General features: G+C 43.5%; 1 protein-coding gene across 1 annotated transcript; it reads left to right on the top strand.

Annotated features, from left to right (window-relative positions):
• On the top strand, positions 1 to 21076 carry rabggtb (Rab geranylgeranyltransferase subunit beta). Its single transcript, XM_061919666.1, has 9 exons — positions 1 to 109; positions 383 to 490; positions 5919 to 6116; positions 6193 to 6298; positions 11741 to 11793; positions 11864 to 11974; positions 14889 to 15014; positions 20024 to 20173; positions 20255 to 21076. Exons 1-9 carry the CDS (start codon positions 107 to 109, stop codon positions 20393 to 20395), a joined length of 996 nt encoding a protein of 331 aa, XP_061775650.1. The 5' UTR covers positions 1 to 106; the 3' UTR covers positions 20396 to 21076.
• The last annotated feature ends 1664 nt before the right edge of the window (positions 21077 to 22740 follow it).

The following is a 22740-nucleotide window of genomic DNA, read 5'->3' as shown; positions in this document are numbered from 1 at the left end:
CTCCGAACTGCAGGTGGCAATAAAGCTCTTTTACAGGCGCTTGGCGGCTATTTACAATCAAAGAAGAAGTGGGCCACGAAAGTATGATCACGCGACAGTTTTCAAAATGGTAAACATTTAATGTCGATAAAGTTATTGTTTGTAATTATTATGTCAACGCAGCGCTACGTTACGTGTACATGTCTGTCTTTACAACATTTAGTCCATGACAGAATAACGCGGTTAGCATGTAGCTGTCGACTAGCTGTATTTTTAGCATGCTAGCATGAGCTGTTCTTCTCGTTGACAAATGAGCAATAAAACATTTGAGAAATGAAGCTAACACGGCGCGGTAATTTGTTTTAAACGTGTTTCTAAACGTTGGCTGTGTGTTGGACGTCAGGGTACTCAAGTGAAAGACGTCTTCATCAGCCCTGACGCCCCCAAGACGCTCCTGCTGGACAAACATGCTGACTACATAGCCGCCTATGGCTGCAAGAAGGACGACTATGTGAGTCAATGTTGCTGTTATACTTCTTTATCAGGGGTTCAATCAGGCCTTTTTATTATTATTATCTCCATATTTTGCCTTAGCCTTAAATGAACACTTGATTCATATGTAGCCTAGTGTCCTGGGTTCGCATAATTTGGGTACTGATAAAATAAAATAATAAAAGAGGGTCATGAGAGCAGGTCCGGTCTCCACCACTTCTTTATTGTTCCCTTCTTTTCACCTCTTTCCATATATCTCACCTTCTTCAACAACCCACCTTTATATGGACCTCTTACGGCAACACTGGAGGGACATCCTGAACTGTTTGTTTCATACGTCCCCCCCTCAAGTAGAAACGTCCCCGTTTCATCACAAACAAAATAGGTAACAAACAAGGGGAAATAGAACAGAGAAAAGAAAAAATTCACATTCTTAATGCACACATAAATCAACAATATTTTTTTTCACACTGTATTGCATAGGCTAACACACTGGCCCCTCAAAACATGCAAAAACTCCCAGATGCGAAGGAAGTCACTCCAATCGCCCCATTTGTAAGATAGTTCAATTATGTGGAGGAGGTCGCCCCCAGCGAGATGGTCCGATGGTGCGCAGGAGGTTACCCCAGTTACCCCCTGCGAGATGGTGCGCAGGAGGTCACCCCCTGCGAGATAGTCCGATTGTGCGCAGGAGGTTACCACAGTCACCCCCTGCGAGATGGTGCGCAGGAGGTCACCCCAGTCACCCCCCTGCGAGATAGTCCGATGGTGCGCAGGAGGTCACCCCAGTCACCCCCTGCGAGATAGTCCGATTGTGCGCAGGAGGTTACCACAGTCACCCCCTGCGAGATGGTCCGATGGTGCGCAGGAGGTTACCACAGTCACCCCCTGCGAGATGGTGCACAGGAGGTTACCCCCTGCGAGATAGTCCGATTGTGCGCAGGAGGTTACCACAGTCACCCCCTGCGAGATGGTGCGCAGGAGGTCACCCCAGTCACCCCCTGCGAGATAGTCCGATGGTGCGCAGGAGGTCACCCCAGTCACCCCCTGCGAGATAGTCCGATTGTGCGCAGGAGGTTACCACAGTCACCCCCTGCGAGATGGTCCGATGGTGCGCAGGAGGTCACCCCAGTCACCCCCTGCGAGATGGTCCGATGGTGCGCAGGAGGTCACCCCAGTCACCCCCTGCGAGATAGTCCGATTGTGCGCAGGAGGTTACCACAGTCACCCCCTGCGAGATGGTCCGATGGTGCGCAGGAGGTCACCCCAGTCACCCCCTGCGAGATGGTCCGATGGTGCGCAGGAGGTTACCACTGTCACCCCCTGCGAGATGGTGGGCAGGAGGTCACCCCCTGCGAGATAGTCCGATTGTGCGCAGGAGGTTACCACAGTCACCATCTGCGAGATGGTCCGATGGTGCGCAGGAGGTCACCCCCTGCGAGATGGTCCGATGGTGCGCAGGAGGTCACCCCACTCACCCCCTGCGAGATGGTGCGCAGGAGGTTACCACAGTCACCCCCTGCGAGATGGTGCGCAGGAGGTCACCCCAGTCACCCCCTGCGAGATAGTCCGATGGTGCGCAGGAGGTCACCCCAGTCACCCCCTGCGAGATAGTCCGATTGTGCGCAGGAGGTTACCACAGTCACCCCCTGCGAGATGGTCCGATGGTGCGCAGGAGGTCACCACAGTCACCCCCTGCGAGATGGTCCGATGGTGCGCAGGAGGTCACCCCAGTCACCCCCAGCGAGATAGTCCGATTGTGCGAAGAAGGTCGCCCCAGTGACCCCCTGCATGATAGTCCATTTGTGAGATAGTTCGTTTATGACGCTCCATCATGCCATCAGACTTGGGGTTATAGGCAGTGGTACGCGTTATTTTTTATTTTTTTTTTTCAAGCAACATACAGAGTCTAATTGAAGGGGTAACACCCTGGGGCCCCCATGGGAACCTCCGGGCCACATCCAGAACGTCCATGACCACCCTCCGGGTGGGCCGACAAACCTGGGACCCGCCCACGGGGACGTTAAGGGCACCAACGGGTCCGACACGCTCTGTACTTCTCACGCCACCGTCGGCTGTCTCTCGGCGCGAAGGGCCAGCAGCAAGACCGCGGGAACGGCTCCGCAACCAGCCGGGCCACGCCCGCAGCAAACACCTCCACGCTCTCCCTCGGAGCACGCACACTCGCCGACAGGTTGGCCCCGAAGCGGTCCATTAATTGTCTTTGTTTAAAAGCTGCCCCCAGTCTCCGAAAATCCTCACCAGCTCCTGGTTGCAGTCGCGGTCGGCTCCCTCCGTCGGTGAAAGGAGCAGTTAAACAAAAAGTCCACTTTCGACATTCATGCCGTGTGAGTGTCCGTCAAACAGCGCCCCCGGGCTTAAAAAGAGTCGTGGTCACCACACCACGTGTCCGCAAAATGGCCGGGAAGCTTAGCAGCTAACTCGAAACTCACGTGTCCCGTGTAAAACTTTCTTCTTCTTTTTTTTTTTTTCAACACAGCAGTTAAAATAATCCCACCGCTGCCACCAATGTAGCCGAGTGTCCTGGGTTCGCATAATTTGGGTACTGATAAAATAAAATAACAAAAGGGAGTCATGAGAGCAGGTCCGGTCTCCACCACTTCTTTATTGTTCCCTTCTTTTCACCTCTTTCCATATACCTCACCTTCTTCAACAACCCACCTTTATATAGACCTCTTACGGTAACACTGGAGGGACATCCTGAACTGTTTGTTACACATATAATCACAGCAGGATGATGATTCTATGTCTACTAGAGATGCGCGGATAGGCAATTATATAATTCGCAACCGCGTCACCAAAGTCGTCATCAACCCGCCGTCCACCCGAACCAACATTTTATCAGAATCAATCAATCAATCAATGTTTACTTATATAGCCCTAAATCACTAGTGTCTCAAAGGGCTGCACAAACCACTACGGCATCCTCGGTAGGCCCACATAAGGGCAAGGAAAACTCACACCCAGTGGGACGTCGGTGACAATGATGACTATGAGAACCTTGGAGAGGAGGAAAGCAATGGATGTCGAGCGGGTCTAACATGATACTGTGAAAGTTCAATCCATAATGGATCCAACACAGTCGCGAGAGTCCAGTCCAAAGCGGATCCGACACAGCAGCGAGAGTCCCGTTCACAGCGGAGCCAGCAGGAAAACATCCCAAGCGGAGGCGGATCAGCAGCGCAGAGATGTTCCCAGCCGATACACAGGCGAGCAGTACATGGCCACCGGATCGGACCGGACCCGCTCCACAAGGGAGAGTGGGACATAGGAGAAAAAGAAAAGAAACGGCAGATCAACTGGTCTAAAAAGGGAGTCTATTTAAAGGCTAGAGTATACAAATGAGTTTTAAGGTGAGACTTAAATGCTTCTACTGAGGTGGCATCTCGAACTGTTACCGGGAGGGCATTCCAGAGTACTGGAGCCCGAAATGAAAACGCTCTATAGCCCGCAGAGTTTATTTGGGCTTTGGGAATCACTAATAAGCAACGCTAGTGGGGTGTATAAAATAGTCAGGAATTGTCATGGATACAAAGGATTCTGGGTATTTGTTGTGTTGTGTTTATGTTGTGTTACTGGGAGGATGTCCTCCCGAAATGTGTTTGTCAATCTTGTTTGGTGTGGCTTCACAGCGTGGCGCATATTACTAAGAGTGTTAAAATTGTTTATATCAAAACCATTAGTGTACTCTGTGTCACCCAGTATGCCTTGCATACTGGGTGACACATACCATGAATTGATTAAAGTGGACCCCGACTTAAACAAGTTGAAAAACTTATTGGGGTGTTACCATTTAGTGGTCAATTGTACGGAATATGTACTGAACTGTGCAATCTACTAATAAAAGTATCAATCAATCAATCAATCAAAGTCGTGTGCGTGTTGCTGCAGAAGCCACACACAACATGTTGCTGGACTGACAAGCAGGTCGTACATGCTGTAGAAGGCGACAAAGTTAATGACTTCATAACACGCCCTAATACTTATCTGGGTGACTGCCGGTAGTCATTCTAGAGAATATTAGCGTCTCCTATTGACAAAGGATACTGATTCCAGAACCATGTATATCAAATATTTCCGGATGATTCAACCGCCACCCGCCCGAATCTAATTAAAATCAATTTTTTCGTCATGTCACCCGCCCGACCCGCGGTTTATCCGCGGACTCCGCGGATGAGACCGCAAACCGCGCATCTCTAGTGTCTACATTAAAACATTCTTCTTCATACTGCATTAATATATGCTACTTTTAAATTTTCATGCAGAGAGGGAAATCACAACTAAGTCAATTTAGCAAAACTCTATTTATTAAACAGTTATTAAAGGCCGACTGCAATGAGATTTTCTTATTTAAGCGTGGATAGCAGGTCCATTCTATGTGTCATACTTGATCACTTTGCGATATTGCCATATTTTTGCTGAAAGGATTTAGTAGAGAACATCGACGATAAAGTTCGCAACTCTTGGTCACTAATAAAAAAGCCTTGCCTGTACCGGAAGTAGCAGACGATGTGCGCGTGACGTCACGGGTTGTAGAGCTCCTCACATCTGAACATTGTTTACAATCATAGCCACCATCAGCTAGAGCGATTCGGACCGAGAAAGCAACAACTTCCCCATTAATTTGAGCGAGGATGAAAGACTCGTGGATGAGGATAGTGAGAGTGAAGGACTAGAAGAAAAAAAAAAGGCGAGGGCAATGTGAGCGATTCAGATGTTATTAGACACATTTACTAGGATAAATATGGAAAATCCCTTATCTGCTTATTGTGTTACTAGTGTTTTAGTGAGATTATAAAGTCATACCTGAAAGTCAGTGGGGTGGGGTGACCGCCAGTGTCTCTGAGTGAAGCCATGGAGGAGCCAAGAAAGTCGCAGCTGCCTCTTTGACAGCTGCTGCAGGAAGAACGTCACAAGCTCCCGAATTCGTAGGTCTCAAGGTTGGCAAGTATGCTTTGGAATTTGGTGGGTATGGCACCAAATGGAGATGTTGACATGCGGAGTTTCAAGCACTCTTCACTCTCTAGCGGGTGACTTTTCAAATGATGCTACAAATTAGCAGTAGGTGCTACTTTTTGTAGCAACGCTTTTGCCGCATACTTGTTCGACATCTTCCGCTTGAAGCCATTTTGTATATCGCACAGAGACAAACCCGCGCTATATTGAGCATATTGATATATCGCCCAGCCCTAGGTTAAATCACCAAAAATGATTCCCAGGCGCGGCCAACGCTGCTGCTCTCTGCTCCCCTCACCCTTCAGAGGGTGATCAAGGGTGATGGGTCATATGCAGAGAATAATTTCGCCACACCTAGTGTGTGTGTGACAATCATTGCTACTTTTAACTTAACTTTCTCAGCTCAGTATTTGGATGTGTGCGCTCTGCAAAAACCGCATAATAAACAGACACTGTACATGTGTGTCCAGGAGTACACGCTGTCCGAGTATTTGCGCATGAGCGGAATCTACTGGGGTCTGACGGTGATGGACCTGATGGATCAGCTGCCCCGCATGAACCGCCAGGAGATTGTGGACTTCATCAAATCCTGTCAGCACGAGTGTGGCGGCGTCAGCGCCAGCGTGGGCCATGACCCCCACCTGCTCTACACGCTCAGCGCCGTGCAGGTGAGGCTTGGACACTTACATGCACACAGAGACGTTTCACCGTCTTTTTTTATCTTTGTTTAAATGTCCGGAGCAGATTCTGTGCTTGTACGACAGCGTGGACGCGCTGGACGTGGACAAAGTGGTGGAGTACGTCAAAGGCCTGCAGCAAGACGACGGCTCCTTCGCGGGGGATAAATGGGGTACGAAGAATTAACGTGATTAAGAATTGTGGTGCAGACGTGACTTTTTTCGCTATCGTGGGTAGGGATGTCCGATAATATCGGACTGCCGATAAATGTTTTAAAATGTAAAATCGGAAATTATTGGTATCGGTTTCACAATTATCGGTATCAAAAAGTAAAAGTTATGACTTTTTAAAATGTCGCTGTGTACACGCACGTAGGGTGTAGTACAGAGCGCCAATAAACCTTAAAGGCACTGCTTTTGCGTGCCGGCCCAGTCACATAATATATACGGCCTTTCACACACATAAGGGAATGCAACGCATACTTGGTCAACAGCCATAGAGGTCACACTGAAGGTGGCCATATAAACAACTATAACAGGACGGCGTGGCGCAGTGGGAGAGTAGCCGTGCGCAACCCGAGGGTCCCTGGTTCAATCCCCACCTAGTACCAACCTCGTCACGTCCGTTGTGTCCTTGAGCAAGACACTTCACCCTTGCTCCTGATGGGTGCTGGTTAGCGCCTTGCATGGCAGCTCCCTCCATCAGTGTGTGAATGAGTGTGTGAATGGGTAAATGTGGAAGTAGTGTCAAAGCGCTTTGAGTACCTTGAAGGTAGAAAAGCGCTATACAAGTACAACCCATTTATTTATTTATTTAAAAATATGCGCCACACTGTGAACCCACACCAAACAAGAATGACAAACACATTTCGGGAGAACATCTGCACCGTAACACAACATAAACGCAACAGAACAAATACTCAGAACCCCTTGCAGCACTAACTCTTCTGTGACGCTACAATATACAGCCCCTGCTACCCCTGACCCCTCCCCCCAACCCCGCCTACCTCAACCTCCTCATGCTCTCTCAGGGAGAGCATGTCCTAAATTCCAAACTGATGTTTTGAAGCATGTTAAAAAAAAAAGCAATTTGTGACTTCAATAATAAATATGGCAGTGCCGTGTTGGCATTTTTTCCATAACTTGAGTTGATTTATTTTGGAAAACCTTGTTACATTGTTTAATGCATCCAGCGGGACATCACAACAAAATTATTGAATTGAATTGAATTGAATTATATTTATATAGCGTTTTTTCTCTAGTGACTCAAAGCGCTTTACATAGTGACACCCAATATCTAAGTTACATTCAAACCAGTGTGGGTGGCACTGGGAGCAGGTGGGTAAAGTGTCTTGCCCAAGGACACAACGGCAGTGACTAGGATGGCAGAAGCGGGAATTGAACCTGCAACCCTCAAGTTGCTGGCACGGCCACCCTACCAACCGAGCTAAACCGCCCCAAAATTAGGCACAATAATGTGTTAATTCCACGACTGTATATATCGGTATCGGTTGATATCGGAATCGGTAATTAAGAGTTGGACAATATCGGATATCGGCAAAAAAGCCGTTATCAGGCATCTCTAGTCGTGGGTGTAAATGGTGCTTTTCCATCCATCCATTTTCTACCGCTTATTCCCTTTCGGGGTTGCGGGGGGCGTTGGCGCCTATCTCAGCTACAATCCGGCGGAAGGCGGGGTACACCCAGGACAAGTCGCTACTTCATCGCAGGGCCAACACAGATAGACAGACAACATTCACACTCACATTCACACACTAGGGACCATTTAGTGTTGCCAATCAACCTATCCCCAGGTGCATGTATTTGGAAGTGGGAGGGGCCTATCCCCAGGTGCATGTCTTTGGAGGTGGGAGGAGCCTATCCCCAGGTGCATGTCTTTGGAGGTGGGAGGGGCCTATCCCCAGGTGCATGTCTTTGGAGGTGGGAGGGGCCTATCCCTAGGTGCATGTCTTTGGAGGTGGGAAGGGCCTATCCCCAGGTGCATGTCTTTGGAGATGGGAGGGGCCTATCCCCAGGTGCATGTCTTTGGAGGTGGGAGGGGCCTATCCCCAGGTGCATGTCTTTGGAGGTGGGAGGGGCCTATCCCCAGGTGCATGTCTTTGGAGGTGGGAGGGGCCTATCCCCAGGTGCATGTCTTTGGAGGTGGGAGGGGCCTATCCCTAGGTGCATGTCTTTGGAGGTGGGAAGGGCCTATCCCCAGGTGCATGTCTTTGGAGATGGGAGGGGCCTATCCCCAGGTGCATGTCTTTGGAGGTGGGAGGGGCCTATCCCCAGGTGCATGTCTTTGGAGGTGGGAGGGGCCTATCCCCAGGTGCATGTCTTTGGAAGTGGGAGGAAGCTGGAGTACCCGGAGGGAACCCACGCAATCACGGGGAGGACATGCAAACTCCACACAGAAAGATCCCTAGCCTGGATTTGAACCCAGGACTGCAGGACCTTCGTATTGTGAGGCAGACGCACTAACCCCTCTGCCACCGTGAAGCCCCTAAATGGTGCTTTTAGTCACCAAAAATGATTCCCAGATGCGGCCACCGCTGCTGCCCGCTGCTCCCCTCACCTCCCAGGGGGTGGACAAGGGGGTGGGTCAAATGCAGAGGACAAATTTCACCACACCTAGAGTGTGTGTGTGTGTGTGTGACAGTCATTGGTACGTTAACTTTATTTTAACTTTACTTATTAGTGATGGTAAATGTGCTACCTTCTTTTACAGACCCGGGTACCATTGAGTCACTAACCAAAGTGAATCAATTGACTTAACGCTAAGGCATGCTCCCCACTCAGTTGATCTTGCATGGAGCGCATGTGTAGAACGTTACACACGATTGGCGACTGCACAAGTCTCGCCATCATCTGTCACAGGACGCACGCATGACCTTTCGCACATACCTAACAAGTAATCCCATTTAATAACACCTGCAAAAGTTAACGCTGCACAACTTTAGAGGTAACAGAATTGAATCAACGATTGTGAAAACATTCAAAGATAAGTTCACTTCGTCTTGATAAACTGCAGCCTTTTTTCACTTTCATTCACAGTCTCAATAGTTGACGGCATTGTAGTTTTTACCAACCTGTGGGCTCCTAATGCTACTAACTACTAATTATATTAATACAATTTGATTGCCCACTAAATTGACCTTAGTATGTGAATGTTGTCTATCTGTGGTGGCCCTGCGGTGACTTGTCCAGGGTGTACCGCGCCTTCCGTCCGAATGCAGCTGAGATAGACTCCAGCACCCCCCGTGACCTCAAAAGGGACAAGCGGTAGAAAATGAATGGATGGAATGAGATATACAAATAATAATAAGAAATACTAATTATTACTCAAATATGACAAGCCCCATTAATTATAAATGGTACTTATTTATTTAAGTACCATTTATAATTAATGGGGTTTGTCATATTTCATTAATAATTAGTATTATTTAGTATTTTTTATTATTTGTGTATTAAGGGGTGCAAGTAGGAATTTAGTAGTTCTTTTTTGTTGATTCGAATTTGATTTTTAATTAATGATAATATACATCAGATACATTATTCAATGTTTTTGTTATATTGCATTCACTATTTTTTTTTACTAGTACTATTTATATTTGTAAATATTTTGGCAGTATTACGGTAGTTGAATCTACTACAAACTTACTTAAATGAAAAAAAAATAGTAATAATATTGATAGTTTAATTGATATATTTTTTTAAATAGTTTGATTTAATTGGCTTATTTGTAAGTATGATAATTTATAATTATTTATTTTGTCTTAAGACAATTAAATATATTTAGAGGGGCAGTGCCAGCAACTTGAGGGTTTGAGGTTCCATCCCCGCTTCCACCATCATAGTCACTGCCGTTGTGTCCTTGGGCAAGACACTTTACCCACCTGCTCCCAGTGCCACCCACACAGGTTTAAATGTAACTTAGATATTGGGTTTCACTATGTAAACGTGCTTTGAGTCACTAGAGAAAAGCGCTATATAAATATAATTCAATTCACTTCACTATATTGCCATTGCGTGATAATACAAATCTTGCCTATTATGTGATGGTGTAAGTCAGGGGTAGGGAACCTATGGCTCTAGAACCAGATGTGGCTCTTCTGAAGACTGCATCTGGCTCTCGGATAAATCTGAGCTGACCTTGCTTAACACGATAAGTAATGAATAATTCCACTTGTAATCACAGTGTTAAAAATGACGTTCAAAATATAAAACAGTCTCATGCTTTTTTATGTTCAAAAACATGCATTAATGGTAAGAAGTAATCTATTTATTATTGGTTAGTGTGGGGCTTGCCCTCCTGGGGGTTCTTCGGACCACCAAGAGCCTGTTTTAGGGTTACAATATGGTTTTATTTTATTTTTCTCTCAGTTGCTTTCCAGCAATTGTCTTTTTCTCTTTCGTCCTCACTCGCGCTCTGGCTCCAGCCCCAACCCTGTCTCTCCTCCTGGCTGCTGCTTATAACAGAGCGACAGGTGATTACATAACAAGGCCCAGGTGGGCCATCTACGCACCTGTCGCTGAATTCGACAACATCCTGCTTTGCTGCAGGCCTGCAGGCCACGCTCCCTCCACAGTTAGCTTCAGAATAACAATCTTATTATAAAGAATAAGAGACCTATTATATTCTGGAAATGTTGGTCTTACTTAAAAATTCACGTGTTTATAGTTGTGTTTAGTGGTGTTCAGTGGTGTTCAGTGTTAAAAAAAATATTATATGGCTCTTAGGGAAATACATTTTAAAATATTTGGCTTCTTGGCTCCCTTAGCCAAAAAGGTTCCCGACCCCTGGTGTAAGTGGTGCAACAGCGCCTGTTGCTGGTTAAAAGGTGGTACATACCGAAAGAAATGGTCACAACTGTTAAAACCTTTTTGAGAGATAGTCCTGTGAATTAAAGGTAACAAAAGTGGGTTCACCACCATTAAATGTGCATTGTGTTACCGGACACTGCAGTAAAGACTTCTATAATCCACTTGCTTGTTACATATACACATATTGTGGACACATACAACTTATAATACATTCTTTAGACAAGATAAAAAACTAAATGCCACAAACCGAACAATATTGATACATTACAATAAGATTTACCAGTGCAATATTAAAAAAAAAATATATATATAACTAAACAGGCACACAAAGACGCAAATTTAGATTTAAATGATTCATTCCTGACTCGCCGATGTTGATCGTCCCGCCCCCAATAACCAGTGAGCGAGTGTCAGTAAATCATCGTTCATGATCGATCGTCAATGAAGGATGATTCAGCGGGACCAGTCATTCACTTTGTAGTTAGTTCACTCGGTTTCTGATACAACTCCTGCGGCAGAACTCGCCGAACTATGACACAGCGAGTGATTAAACCCTGGCAAGAAACATATTGGTTGCTATTTGTATGGGGCTAATACATTTATAAAAACACAGACTAACAGGGGCATAATTAATTGCATATTTATTCTCTTAATTGGCTAGCATAGCAAGGCCAAGTCACTGACTAAGTTATTGGTGACGACAACCCGTGAGTGCTGATTCAGTACAAAAACTGGTGGGTTTTTAAACGATTTGTTAATCACTCGTCCTTTTTTTTCTGCCTCCACAGGGGAAATAGACACACGGTTTTCCTTCTGTGCAGTGGCCACGCTGGCATTACTGGTTTGTATTTCCCTTTTTAATATTCATTCATATAATTCTTCATGTCCACTCACTTTTTTACTCCCAAAAGTGCAAGATGGACGCCATCAACCTTGACAAGGCGGTGGAGTTTGTACTGTCTTGTATGAACTTTGATGGAGGTTTCGGCTGCAGGCCGGGTTCCGAGTCTCACGCAGGCCAGGTGAGCCTCCCTCGCTCGTCTATGTAAAGTGGAACTGCATTTTTTGGGGGAATTGTTCTTATCATTCATAATCCCTACGCCAGACTCGAACACATATGTTTTTCTTTTTTATGCTTTTAAGTGGTAATATACATCACATACCAGGTGGCTAACAATGCAGTCAACGGTAGTACACTATTCCAACAATAAAACACTCTAAAACAAGTAAAAAAAACAAAAAACAGTACTCCATTTACATTCGTGACCTGAATGTAAATAGCTCGGTTGGTAGAGTGGCCGTGCCAGCAACTTGAGAGTTGCAGGTTCGATTCCCACTTGTGCCATCCTAGTTACTGCCGTTGTGTCCTTGGGCAAGACACTTTACCCACCTGCTCCCAGTGCCACCCACACTGGTATAAATGTAACTTAGATATTGGGTGTCACTATGTATAGCGCTTTGAGTCATTTGAGAAAAGCGCTATATAAATATAATTCACATTCACAATCTTAACCAATTATTAGCGATATTGTTATTATAATCGCTAACACACGCAAACTATTTTTAGGTGTGATGTAATCACAGAGAGCTAACAAGGTTGTGCTGCTATGTTGACATACTGAGCGAGTGAGCTCTTGCATCGCCTTAGAGATTCCATCCATCCATTTTCTATCGCTTTTCCCTATAGTGAAAGTTAATTCTAGATTATAAATCATCCATTTTACTCGGATAGTAAATGGTTGTGGCCATAAACCGAAAAGCTGGTAAACTTTGCCATTCTAATTAGACCCGGAGATGAAGTTAAAATGTTAAAGTACCAATGATTGTCACACACACATACTAGGTGTGGCGAAATTATTCTCTGCATTTGACCCATCACCCTTGATCACCCACTGGGAGGTGAGGGGAGCAGTGGGCAGCAGCGGTGCCACGCCCAGGAATCATTTATGGTGATTTAACCCCCAATTCCAACCCTTAATGCTGAGTGCTAAGCAGGGAGGTAACGGGTCCCATTTTTATAGTCTTTGGTATTACTCGGCTGGGATTTGAACTCACGACCTACCGTTCTCAGGGCGGACACTCTAACGCAGGGGTGTCAAACTCAAATACAGAGTGGGCCAAAATTTAAAACTGAACAAAGCCGCGGGCCAAAGTGGAACAGATTAACCTTTTAATAGGGACCCAAACAAGTTTTTCATTGAATATTAAACAAGCAAGGCTTATATAACTTTATAGTCACATGCAAAATCGAGTTTCACTTTATAATAATTATTAAAAAAATATCAATGGCATGTCAAATAAAATTTAAATAAAAATTGGGGGAGCGGGTTTTGGTGGTAGCGGGGGTGTATATTGTAGCGTCCCGGAAGAGTTAGTGCTGCAAGGCGTTCTGGGTATTTCTTCTGTTGAGTTTATGTTGTGTTACGGTGCGGATGTTCTCCCGAAATGTGTTTGTCATTCTTGTTTGGTGTGGGTTCACAGTGTGGCGCATATTTGTAAAAGTGTTAAAGTTGTTTATATGGCCACCCTCAGTGTGACCCTTATGGCTGTTGATCAAGTATGCATTGCATTCACTTGTGTGTGTTAAAGCCACATGTATTATGTGACTGGGTTGGCACGTTATTTGTATGGCGGAAAAGCGGACGTGACGACAGGCTGTAGAGAATGCTAAAGGCAGTGCCTTCAAGGCACGCCCCCAATATTGTAGTTCGGGTGGAAATAGGGAGAAATTCGGAAGAATGGTTGCCCCGGGAGATTTTCGGGAGGAGCACTGAACTTTGGGAGTCTCCCGAGAAAATCGTGAGGGTTGCCAAGGTTGAGTATCAGCGATAAAATGGTAACCAAGGTAATCAAAAAGGTCACCCCAACGAAAAAGATTTCTATATAGAATCTCCTCTCTGGTCAACAAAAGCACCTTGAAGATTCTAGCAGGAACTCTCATTCAACCCTTTTTCGACTACGCTTGCACCTCCAAAACCCTGAAATCTAGACTCCAAACATCCCAGAACAAGCTAGTCAGGTTACTTCTCGACTTGCACCCCAGATCACACCTCACTCCTACCCACTTCTCCAAAGTGGGCTGGCTCAGGGTGGAGGACAGACTAAAAGAACTTGCACTGAGCCTAGTCTATAAAATTCGCTACACCTCCTTGATACCGAAGTACATGTCAAACTACTTCCAGAACGTAAATGACCACCATAACCACAACAGCCTGGGAAGCTCTATAAACCACGTTAAACCCAGATTCCAATCTAACAAAGGTCTTAACTCATTCTCCTTCTATGCCACATCAATGTGGAATGCACTCCCAACAGGTGGAAAAGAAAGTGCATCTCTATCCTCCTTCAAAACCGCTCTAAAAGAACACCTCCAGGCAACTACGACTCTAACCTAAACCCCTCCCCGGATTGTAAATAATAATCAAATGTAAATAATCAAATGTATATAGTTGTTCTTATGCTTTCTGAGCTGACTATGTTCACTGCTCACTGTACACATCTTACGAAGTCATACCTACATTGTTTCAATGTCCATTTCTCAGATGATATAACTGTTGATGACTGAAGTATGCTGATAGCAACCCATCCTAACCCCCCTGCCGCAACCCCTTCCACATCCCACCCACCGAATTGTAAATACCGGTAATATAAATAATTCAATGTATATACTCTGATGATTAATTTGTGAAATGACTTACATTGTGTATATAAAACCTTGATGGAGGTTTTTTAGAGGGCTGTTTAGGCACAATTGAGCAACTCCCATTGGCTTCATTGTTTGCCGACTGTTGCTAACTTTTATTTACTAGTTAGAATCCATAAAAAAGAAAAACATACTGTATGTGTTCTTGTGCCACATAAGGATTGTGAATTATAGGGAAAACATTTTCAGTTCCCCATTAATAATCCAACTGTCTTTTGCTGTTTTTTTACCAGATATACTGCTGTACGGGCTTCTTGTCTCTGACGGGGCAGCTGCACCAGCTCAATGCAGACCTGTTGGGTTGGTGGCTCTGTGAGAGGCAGCTGCCCTCTGGAGGCCTCAATGGGCGCCCCGAGAAGGTTAGATAATAAATACTTCACTAACTTTTACACACACCTCATTTATGGACTACAGCTGTTCTTATCCTTTGCATGGATTTTCTGTCATTGGCAGGCTGCATGAACTTATAACCACTTAATTAGGTACACAATTGAATGAGATCCAGTACAAGAGGTGTATCTAAAATAGGAAAATGAGAATGATGGAGTTTGGCTTGAATTTACTATTACTGCGGTTTTTAAAAAAAAATCTGAACCGCTTGGATTGTGTTTTAAGTAGGATTATTACACTAACACAATTTCAGTCGTTGTTACAGATGCCTGTGAATTTCCACAATTCTCTAGATTTATACAATACCATGATAAAAATAAAATAAAATAAACCCATCTACTTTTATATTAACTGTTATTAAAAGGTGTTTCAAAGTGTCCAGTATGTAGGATCACAGTGCTTCAACGTCTTTTTGCACTGAATTCCAATTTCAGTATCAACTGCCAAAAGCTGATCTCATTCTAAAAAATAACAACAGTGACACGGATGGAGCCTTCATCTACATAACACAAATGTGATTTTGAAATGAAAACAGGCTAATAAACAGGATAAAACACATATAATTCCTGGAAAAAATGATGGAATCACCAGACTTGGAGAATGTTCATTCAGTTGTTTAAATTTGTATTAAAAAAAAAAGTACAAGACAGACATGACACAAAACTATTGTAATTTCAAATGGCAACTTCATGGCTTTAAGAAACACTAAAGTAAATCAAAAAAATAAATTGTGGTAGTCAGTAACAGCTTCATTTATGGATTAAACAGAGTGAATCATGTATCATGAAAACAAAAACCACTAACACAGCATTAGTACTTTTTTGCACCACCTCTGGCTTTTATAACTGCTTGCAGTATCAGCGGCAGAGACTTAACTAGTGACAAACTGTTTCCTTCATCAATCTTGCTCCAACTTTCTCTGATTGTTGTTGTCAGATCAGCTGTACAGATTGGAGTCTTGTCATGGACCACTTTATTTCATTTCCATCACAGATTAATTTAATTGGATAGAGATCCGGACTATTTGCAGGCCATGACATTGACTTTATATATCTTTTATCAAGGGAAGTTTTTACAATTTTTGCACCATTACAAGACTATTTTCTTGAAAAATGATCTCATCATCCCCAAACATCCTTTTGATTGATGGAATAAGGAAAGTGTCCAAAATGTCAACATTAATTTCTGCATTTATTAAAGATGTAATGACAGTCATCTCTCCAGTGCCGTTTCCTGACATGTTAGTCCCATCAATCAATGTTGTTATGAATTAATGACCCAGGGCACAGGTGTCAATCTCAAGGCCTGGGGACCAGTTCTGGCCCGCCACATCATTCTATGTCGCTCACAAAAGCCTGTAAAAAAATGGGTTTCAATAAAATGCTTATTTTTATTTACTTTTTTTTTACTAAATGCATTCATTTTTTCAATTTTGACGGGAAAAAGTATGCATATTTCAAACTTTAATATTATCTGATCATGCCAATTGTATTATTATATTCTGTATTGCAAAACTATTTTTTTGAGATAAAAACAAATATTTAAATATCTGCTTGTCACCTTTATTTAAGATTTTAAAGCAAGTTATACATCATTTTTTTTAATTTATTTATTTAAATCAAATGCCATCCATCCTATCTCAGCTGCATTTGGGCGGTAGGCAGGGTACACCCTGGACAAGTCGCCACCTCATCTGGCAGGGCCAACACAGATAGACAATCAAATGCATTTTGATTAATCTTGATTAATCACAGGTTATTACCCGCATGCATAACACAAATTAATATAAAAAAAAGCGGTCCTCTGAAAGCAGCCATTACTGTGATTTGGCCCTCAATGAAAATTAGTTTGACACCCCTGACCTAGGGGAACTGCAGTTTTTTGTGAATTTTGCCTATTGTTCAGTATCATCATGAGAGACAAGAAGGCAAACATTTTAGTTACGCTTTCTAACATAAAATAGGCTCATTCTCGGTGGCTTACAATTTAGCTAATGACAGCAATCCATTCTACCACTAGATCCCTTTTAAAAATGCATTCAAAAACCGACAACAATACTTCATTTACGTTCCGTAACCTCTATAATAACCAAACTTTGGCGACATTGTAATTGTAAGTGCACACACTGAGGAACTCGTTTTTCAACATACTAACACATCGGTGTTAGCCGTAGAAGCTAAATATTGCAAGGGATAAGGGATAAGCTCTACCAAATCGCGTTTGAGTTTGTAATGCGCAACACAATGCGATAAGTCACCAATCTGTACTGACTGAAAAACAGGAACAATCACATTACAGTGTCTGTAAAGTATTAGCCCACATTTCATGTTTTGTTTGTACACAGCTATCCAGACAGCGTATGTACTGTTGTTGTAATACCACACATGACGTGCTGCATGTATCATGATCAATATAAAGTGTAACTCACTTGATGGACTGTTTGGTCCAACAGACTGGGCACGTTTTTTCTGGTTAATTATGGGTAATCACTCGATTAACCTCTTAAGCCCCAAGCTGTTTGTTTACATGCTTTTTTTAATTTCTCTTTGCTATTTGGGCTTATTGGACCCTAATTAGAATAAAAACTAAGAATCATCTTTTGATACGATGTACTTAGTCCATAAGTACACAAACGTGTACTTCATGTTTAGTGACATGCTAATTTTTTATTTTTACACTTTTCTTTTCCAAATTCCACTGTATGTTATACTCATCTGACACCACCTGATGGCAGTATCAGTGTCCACATAAGTGGCCATAAGACCCCAATTCAGTAGTGTACACGATTTTGGACATAGGAGCTAAAAGGTGCTGTCCACCCATGTGGCCACTAAGCCTTTAGAGGTTTGTCGAAAATAGCTTTGCTTCAAGTTCCACATAAAAAAAACAAAAGTAACATTGATTGTCACACACACAAAAGGCGTGGTAAAATTAACATCTGCATTTGACCCATCCCCTTGTTCACCCTTTAGAGGTGAGGGGAGCAGTGAGCAGCAGCAGCGGTGGCCACGCCCGGGAATCATTTTGGTGATTTAACCCCCAATTCCAACCATTGATGCTGAGCGCCAAGCAGGGAGGTAATGGCTCCCATTTTTATAGTCTTCGGTATGACTCCCGATCTCAGGGCGGACACTCTAACCACAAAGCCACTGAGTTTTGCAGCTTTGATTCACTTTCACCTCACTCTCTGGGCTTCTGTCTGCTCCAAAGTCGCACTCTTCCTTCATACTGGCTTCTATAAGCAGCAGTTTATCTTCAATTAATTCAGTTTCAAAAATATAAGGTTATGAATCCTCATTTGTCTAAAAATAGTTGTATTGTTTGTTACCAAGTCTACCTTGATTAAAACACACACAAGTATTTTGTATTCAGTGACTCCCATTAGCTGCATCTTCCAAGCGTTTTTATCATCTTAAAAAGTCTTAAAGAAAAAAAAAAAGACGTGTGTTCTTGTCTCTTATAATGATTGGGAATAATAGGCAAACATCTTTTAAAAAAGTGCTCAAATTACTTCACATCAAATATTCCCGGGAAAAGTGGGACTTTGTTTTTGCAAATGGTAAAAAACTTGGATGTAACAACCTGGTCTGATGAAGATAAGGTTTTTTTTTTTAATTTATTTTTTTTTTGAATAAAATAAAATGAGATTAAAAAAAAAAGAAAAAAATGAAATTTTCTTGCATAAAAAAGAAAGTAAAATCATATAAAACAATTATATTAAAAATAGTAATTAATGATAGTGTTAGTGGACCAGCGACACACACAATCATGTGTGTTTCAGGGACTGTGTCCCTTGCAGACTGTGTTATATATGTTGTGGGAACCAGAATTTTGGTAGCAGAAAGAAAGAACCCTTTTTTTGTGTGAGTTGGTGTGAATGAGTGTGAATGGGGGGGGAGGGAGGGGTTTTCTTTGGGGGGTTTATGCACTAATGGAAAGTGTATCTTGTGTATTTTTATGTTGATTTAATAAAAAAAAAACGATGTTCTGAATGACTAGAAATGGTTGGTATTGGCATTTTTTCAAATCAATCGAGAAATGTTGAAGTTGTAACACGTAGATTTGAGAAATGGTATTTCTGACATGATATAAAAATATTCAGTTTACCATAAAAAACTGGGGTTTGACAAAAAGGGCATAAAATATATAACAAAAACACTTTATATTAACAGATAGACCTGAAGTTGATCTCGAGATTCAAGCATTAAGTAAAAAAGAAATATTTAATACATTACTTTTTTTTTTTTGACAAAATGACTGACCTTTTTTGGGGGGAGCCCTATATATATATATATATATATATATATATATATATATATATATATATATATATATATATATATATATATATATATATATATATATATATATATATATATATATATATGTATGTATGTATGTATGTATATGTATATATATATGTATATGTATATACTTTTTGGGTTTTAAATGTAAGTTTTGAATTTCAATAATTAAAAAAACTATGGGGATAGGTTGATTGGCAACACTAAATTGGCCCTAGTCTGTGAGTGTGAATGTTGTCTGTATCCGTGTTGGCCCTGCGATGAGGTGGCGACTTGTCCAGGGTGTACACCGCCTTCCGCCGAAATGCAGCTGAAATAGGCTTCAGCACCACCCGCGCCTCCTTAAAGGACAAGCCGTAGGAAATGGATGGATGGATAAAATGGCCCCCGCACGCTTTGATTTTTAGGTGTGTGGCCCATTGGAAAAAGTTCGAACAGTCCTGGTTTAAAGCATTATCGTTTCCAATTCGCTGATGGGCTTGGATAAATCTAATGTTTACTGCATATAAAGAGCAAATTTGCCATCATTTTAAGTGATGCAGTATGATACAGTTCTTGTATTGGACCTGAGTCCAATGTGCAGGTGTACTTCATGAATTGCTTTTGTTATTTTCAGCTCCGTTATGGGGATGGTCAACAGTATTTTTTTCTGTTTTGACGTCTCTCTGCTTCAGCTCCCAGACGTTTGTTACTCCTGGTGGGTCCTCGCTTCCTTAAGAATCATCGGCAAGATTCACTGGATCGACAAGGACAAGTTGCGCAGCTTCATCCTGGCCTGCCAGGACGAGGAGACGGGAGGTTTCGCCGACCGTCCGGGAGACATGGTGAGCTCTTCTCCTGCTTTCCACCTTCCACATGCTACATCTCACCAGTAACCTGTGTGTTATTTTCTTCTTTTCCTTCAGGTGGATCCTTTCCACACTCTCTTCGGAATCGCCGGCCTCTCCCTACTCGGAGACGAGCAGATTAAAGCGGTAAATCCTGTGCTGTGCATGCCGGAGGACGTCCTGCAGAAGTTATGTCTGCAGCCGGAGCTCCTCAGCTAGCCTCCCTCCTCATCCCCTTGGTAACAATTGCTAACATCTTACACAGACATACAACAACAGCCACAGATGGATGTTGGCAGCAGAAACACCTTAAGTTACAGTACCAATGATTGTCACACACACACTAGGTGTGGTGGAATTTCTCATCTGCATTTGACCCATCCCCTTGTTCACCCCCTGGGAGGTGAGGGGAGCAGTGGGCAACAGCGGTGGCCGCGCCTGGGAATCATTTTTGGTGATTTAACCCCCAATTCCAACCCCTTGATGCTGAGTGCAAAGCAGGGAGGTAATGGCTCCCATTTTCATAGTCTTTGGTACGACTTAACAACCTACCGATCTCAGAGCGGACACTCTAACCGCTCGGCCACCGAGTAGTAATAATCAATAAATAAATACGCCATCATGCAATCCATCATTCAGTCAGCGATGGAAGAACTAACTAAACATCCTGGAAAAAAAACATTCCTAGAAGTGTTGACTTGCTCCCGTTATCATCTCGATGCATCTGCTTTGTTTATATGCTCATTTTTGTCTCTATCAAAGGTGAACATAGCATGCTAACCTTTAATTATGAACTGTGACCTTTGTCTTTGTCCAGAACGCATTGCGCTGTTGCACAATTCTGTGAATATGACCCTAACTTATTTGTTTATTTCACAAATAAATGTCCTATTTACTTCCCTGGGTTTTTTTTTCTTTCTGTTTTTGAACCACACTATAAAAAAACAGTGTTGCAGCGCAATGATAAGATCACAATTAAAGGCCTACTGAAATGAGATGTTCTTATTTAAACGGGGATAGCAGGTCCATTCTATGTGTCATACTTCATCATCGCGCGATATTGCCATATTTTTGCTGAAAGGATTTAGTAGAGAACATCCACGATAAAGTTCGCAACTTTTGGTCGCTAATAAAAAAGCCTTGCCTGTACCGGAAGTAGCAGACGATGATGTCACTCGTGTGAGGGCTCCTCACATATTCACATTGTTTTTAATGGGAGCCTCCAACAAAAAGAGCTATTCGGACCGAGAAAACGACAATTTCCCCATTAATTTGAGCGAGGATGAAAGATTTGTGTTTGAGGATATTGATAACGAAGGACTAGAAAAAAAAAAAAAAATCAAGTAGAAAAAAAAAAAGGCGATTGCATTGGGACAGACTCCGATGTTTTTAGACATTTACTAGAATAATTCCGGGAAATCCCGTATCTGTCTATTGTGTTGCTAGTGTTTTAGTGAGTTTAACTGTACCTGATAGTGTATCGGTTGGGGACATCTTTACGCTGCTGATCCGCCTCCGCTTGGGATGGTTTCCTGTGGACGGGACTCTCGCTGCTGTCTTGGATCCGCTTGAACTGAACTCTCGCGGCTGTGTTGGAGCCACTATGGATTGAACTTTCACAGTATCATGTTAGACCCGCTCGACATCCATTGCTTTCGGTCCCCTAGAGGGGGGGGGGTTGCCCACATCTGAGGTCCTCTCCAAGGTTTCTCATAGTCAGCATTGTCACTGGCGTCCCACTGGATGTGAATTCTCCCTGCCCACTGGGTGTGGGTTCTTCCGAGGATGTTGTAGTCGTAATGATTTGTGCAGTCCTTTGAGACATTTGTGATTTGGGGCTATATAAATAAACATTGATTGACATTGATTGATTGATAGTCGGAGGGGTGTCTCCACGGGTGTCTTAACTCCAGTGTCTCAGGGAAGTCGACGGCAGCTTTATGGGCGACACAAGCTCAGCTGATATCCGGTAAGTGGCGACTTTTTACCACTATTTTCTCACCGAAAACTGCTGGTTGACATTTGGTCGGGATCCATGTTCGCTTGACCGCTCTGATCCACAGTAAAGCTTCGCCTCCGGGAATTTCAAAGAAGGAATCACCGTGTGTTTGTGTGGCTAAAGGCTAAAGCTTCCCAACTCCATCTTTCTACTTGGACAAAATCGGAGGTCTCAAGGTTGGTAAGTATGGTCAGGGTCCATCCATCCATCCATTTTCTACCGCTTATTCCCTTTTGGGGTCGCGGGGGGCGCTGGCGCCTATCTCAGCTACAATCGGGCGGAAGGCGGGGTACACCCTGGACAAGTCTCCACCTCATCGCAGGGCCAACACAGATGGACAGAAAACATTCACACACTAGGGACCATTTAGTGTTGCCAATCAACCTATCCCCAGGTGCATGTCTTTGGAGGTGGGCGGGGCCTATCCCCAGGTGCATGTCTTTGGAGGTGGGAGGGGCCTATCCCCAGGTGCATGTCTTTGGAGGTGGGCGGGGCCTATCCCCAGGTGCATGTCTTTGGAGGTGGGAGGAAGCCGGAGTACCCGGAGGGAACCCACACATTCACG

Source organism: Nerophis ophidion, linkage group LG14, assembly GCF_033978795.1.
Source record: "Nerophis ophidion isolate RoL-2023_Sa linkage group LG14, RoL_Noph_v1.0, whole genome shotgun sequence".
In the NCBI taxonomy this organism is placed as follows: Eukaryota; Metazoa; Chordata; class Actinopteri; order Syngnathiformes; family Syngnathidae; genus Nerophis; species Nerophis ophidion.
Note: the sequence above shows the minus strand (reverse complement) of the source record. Positions and strands in the feature narration are given on the sequence as shown.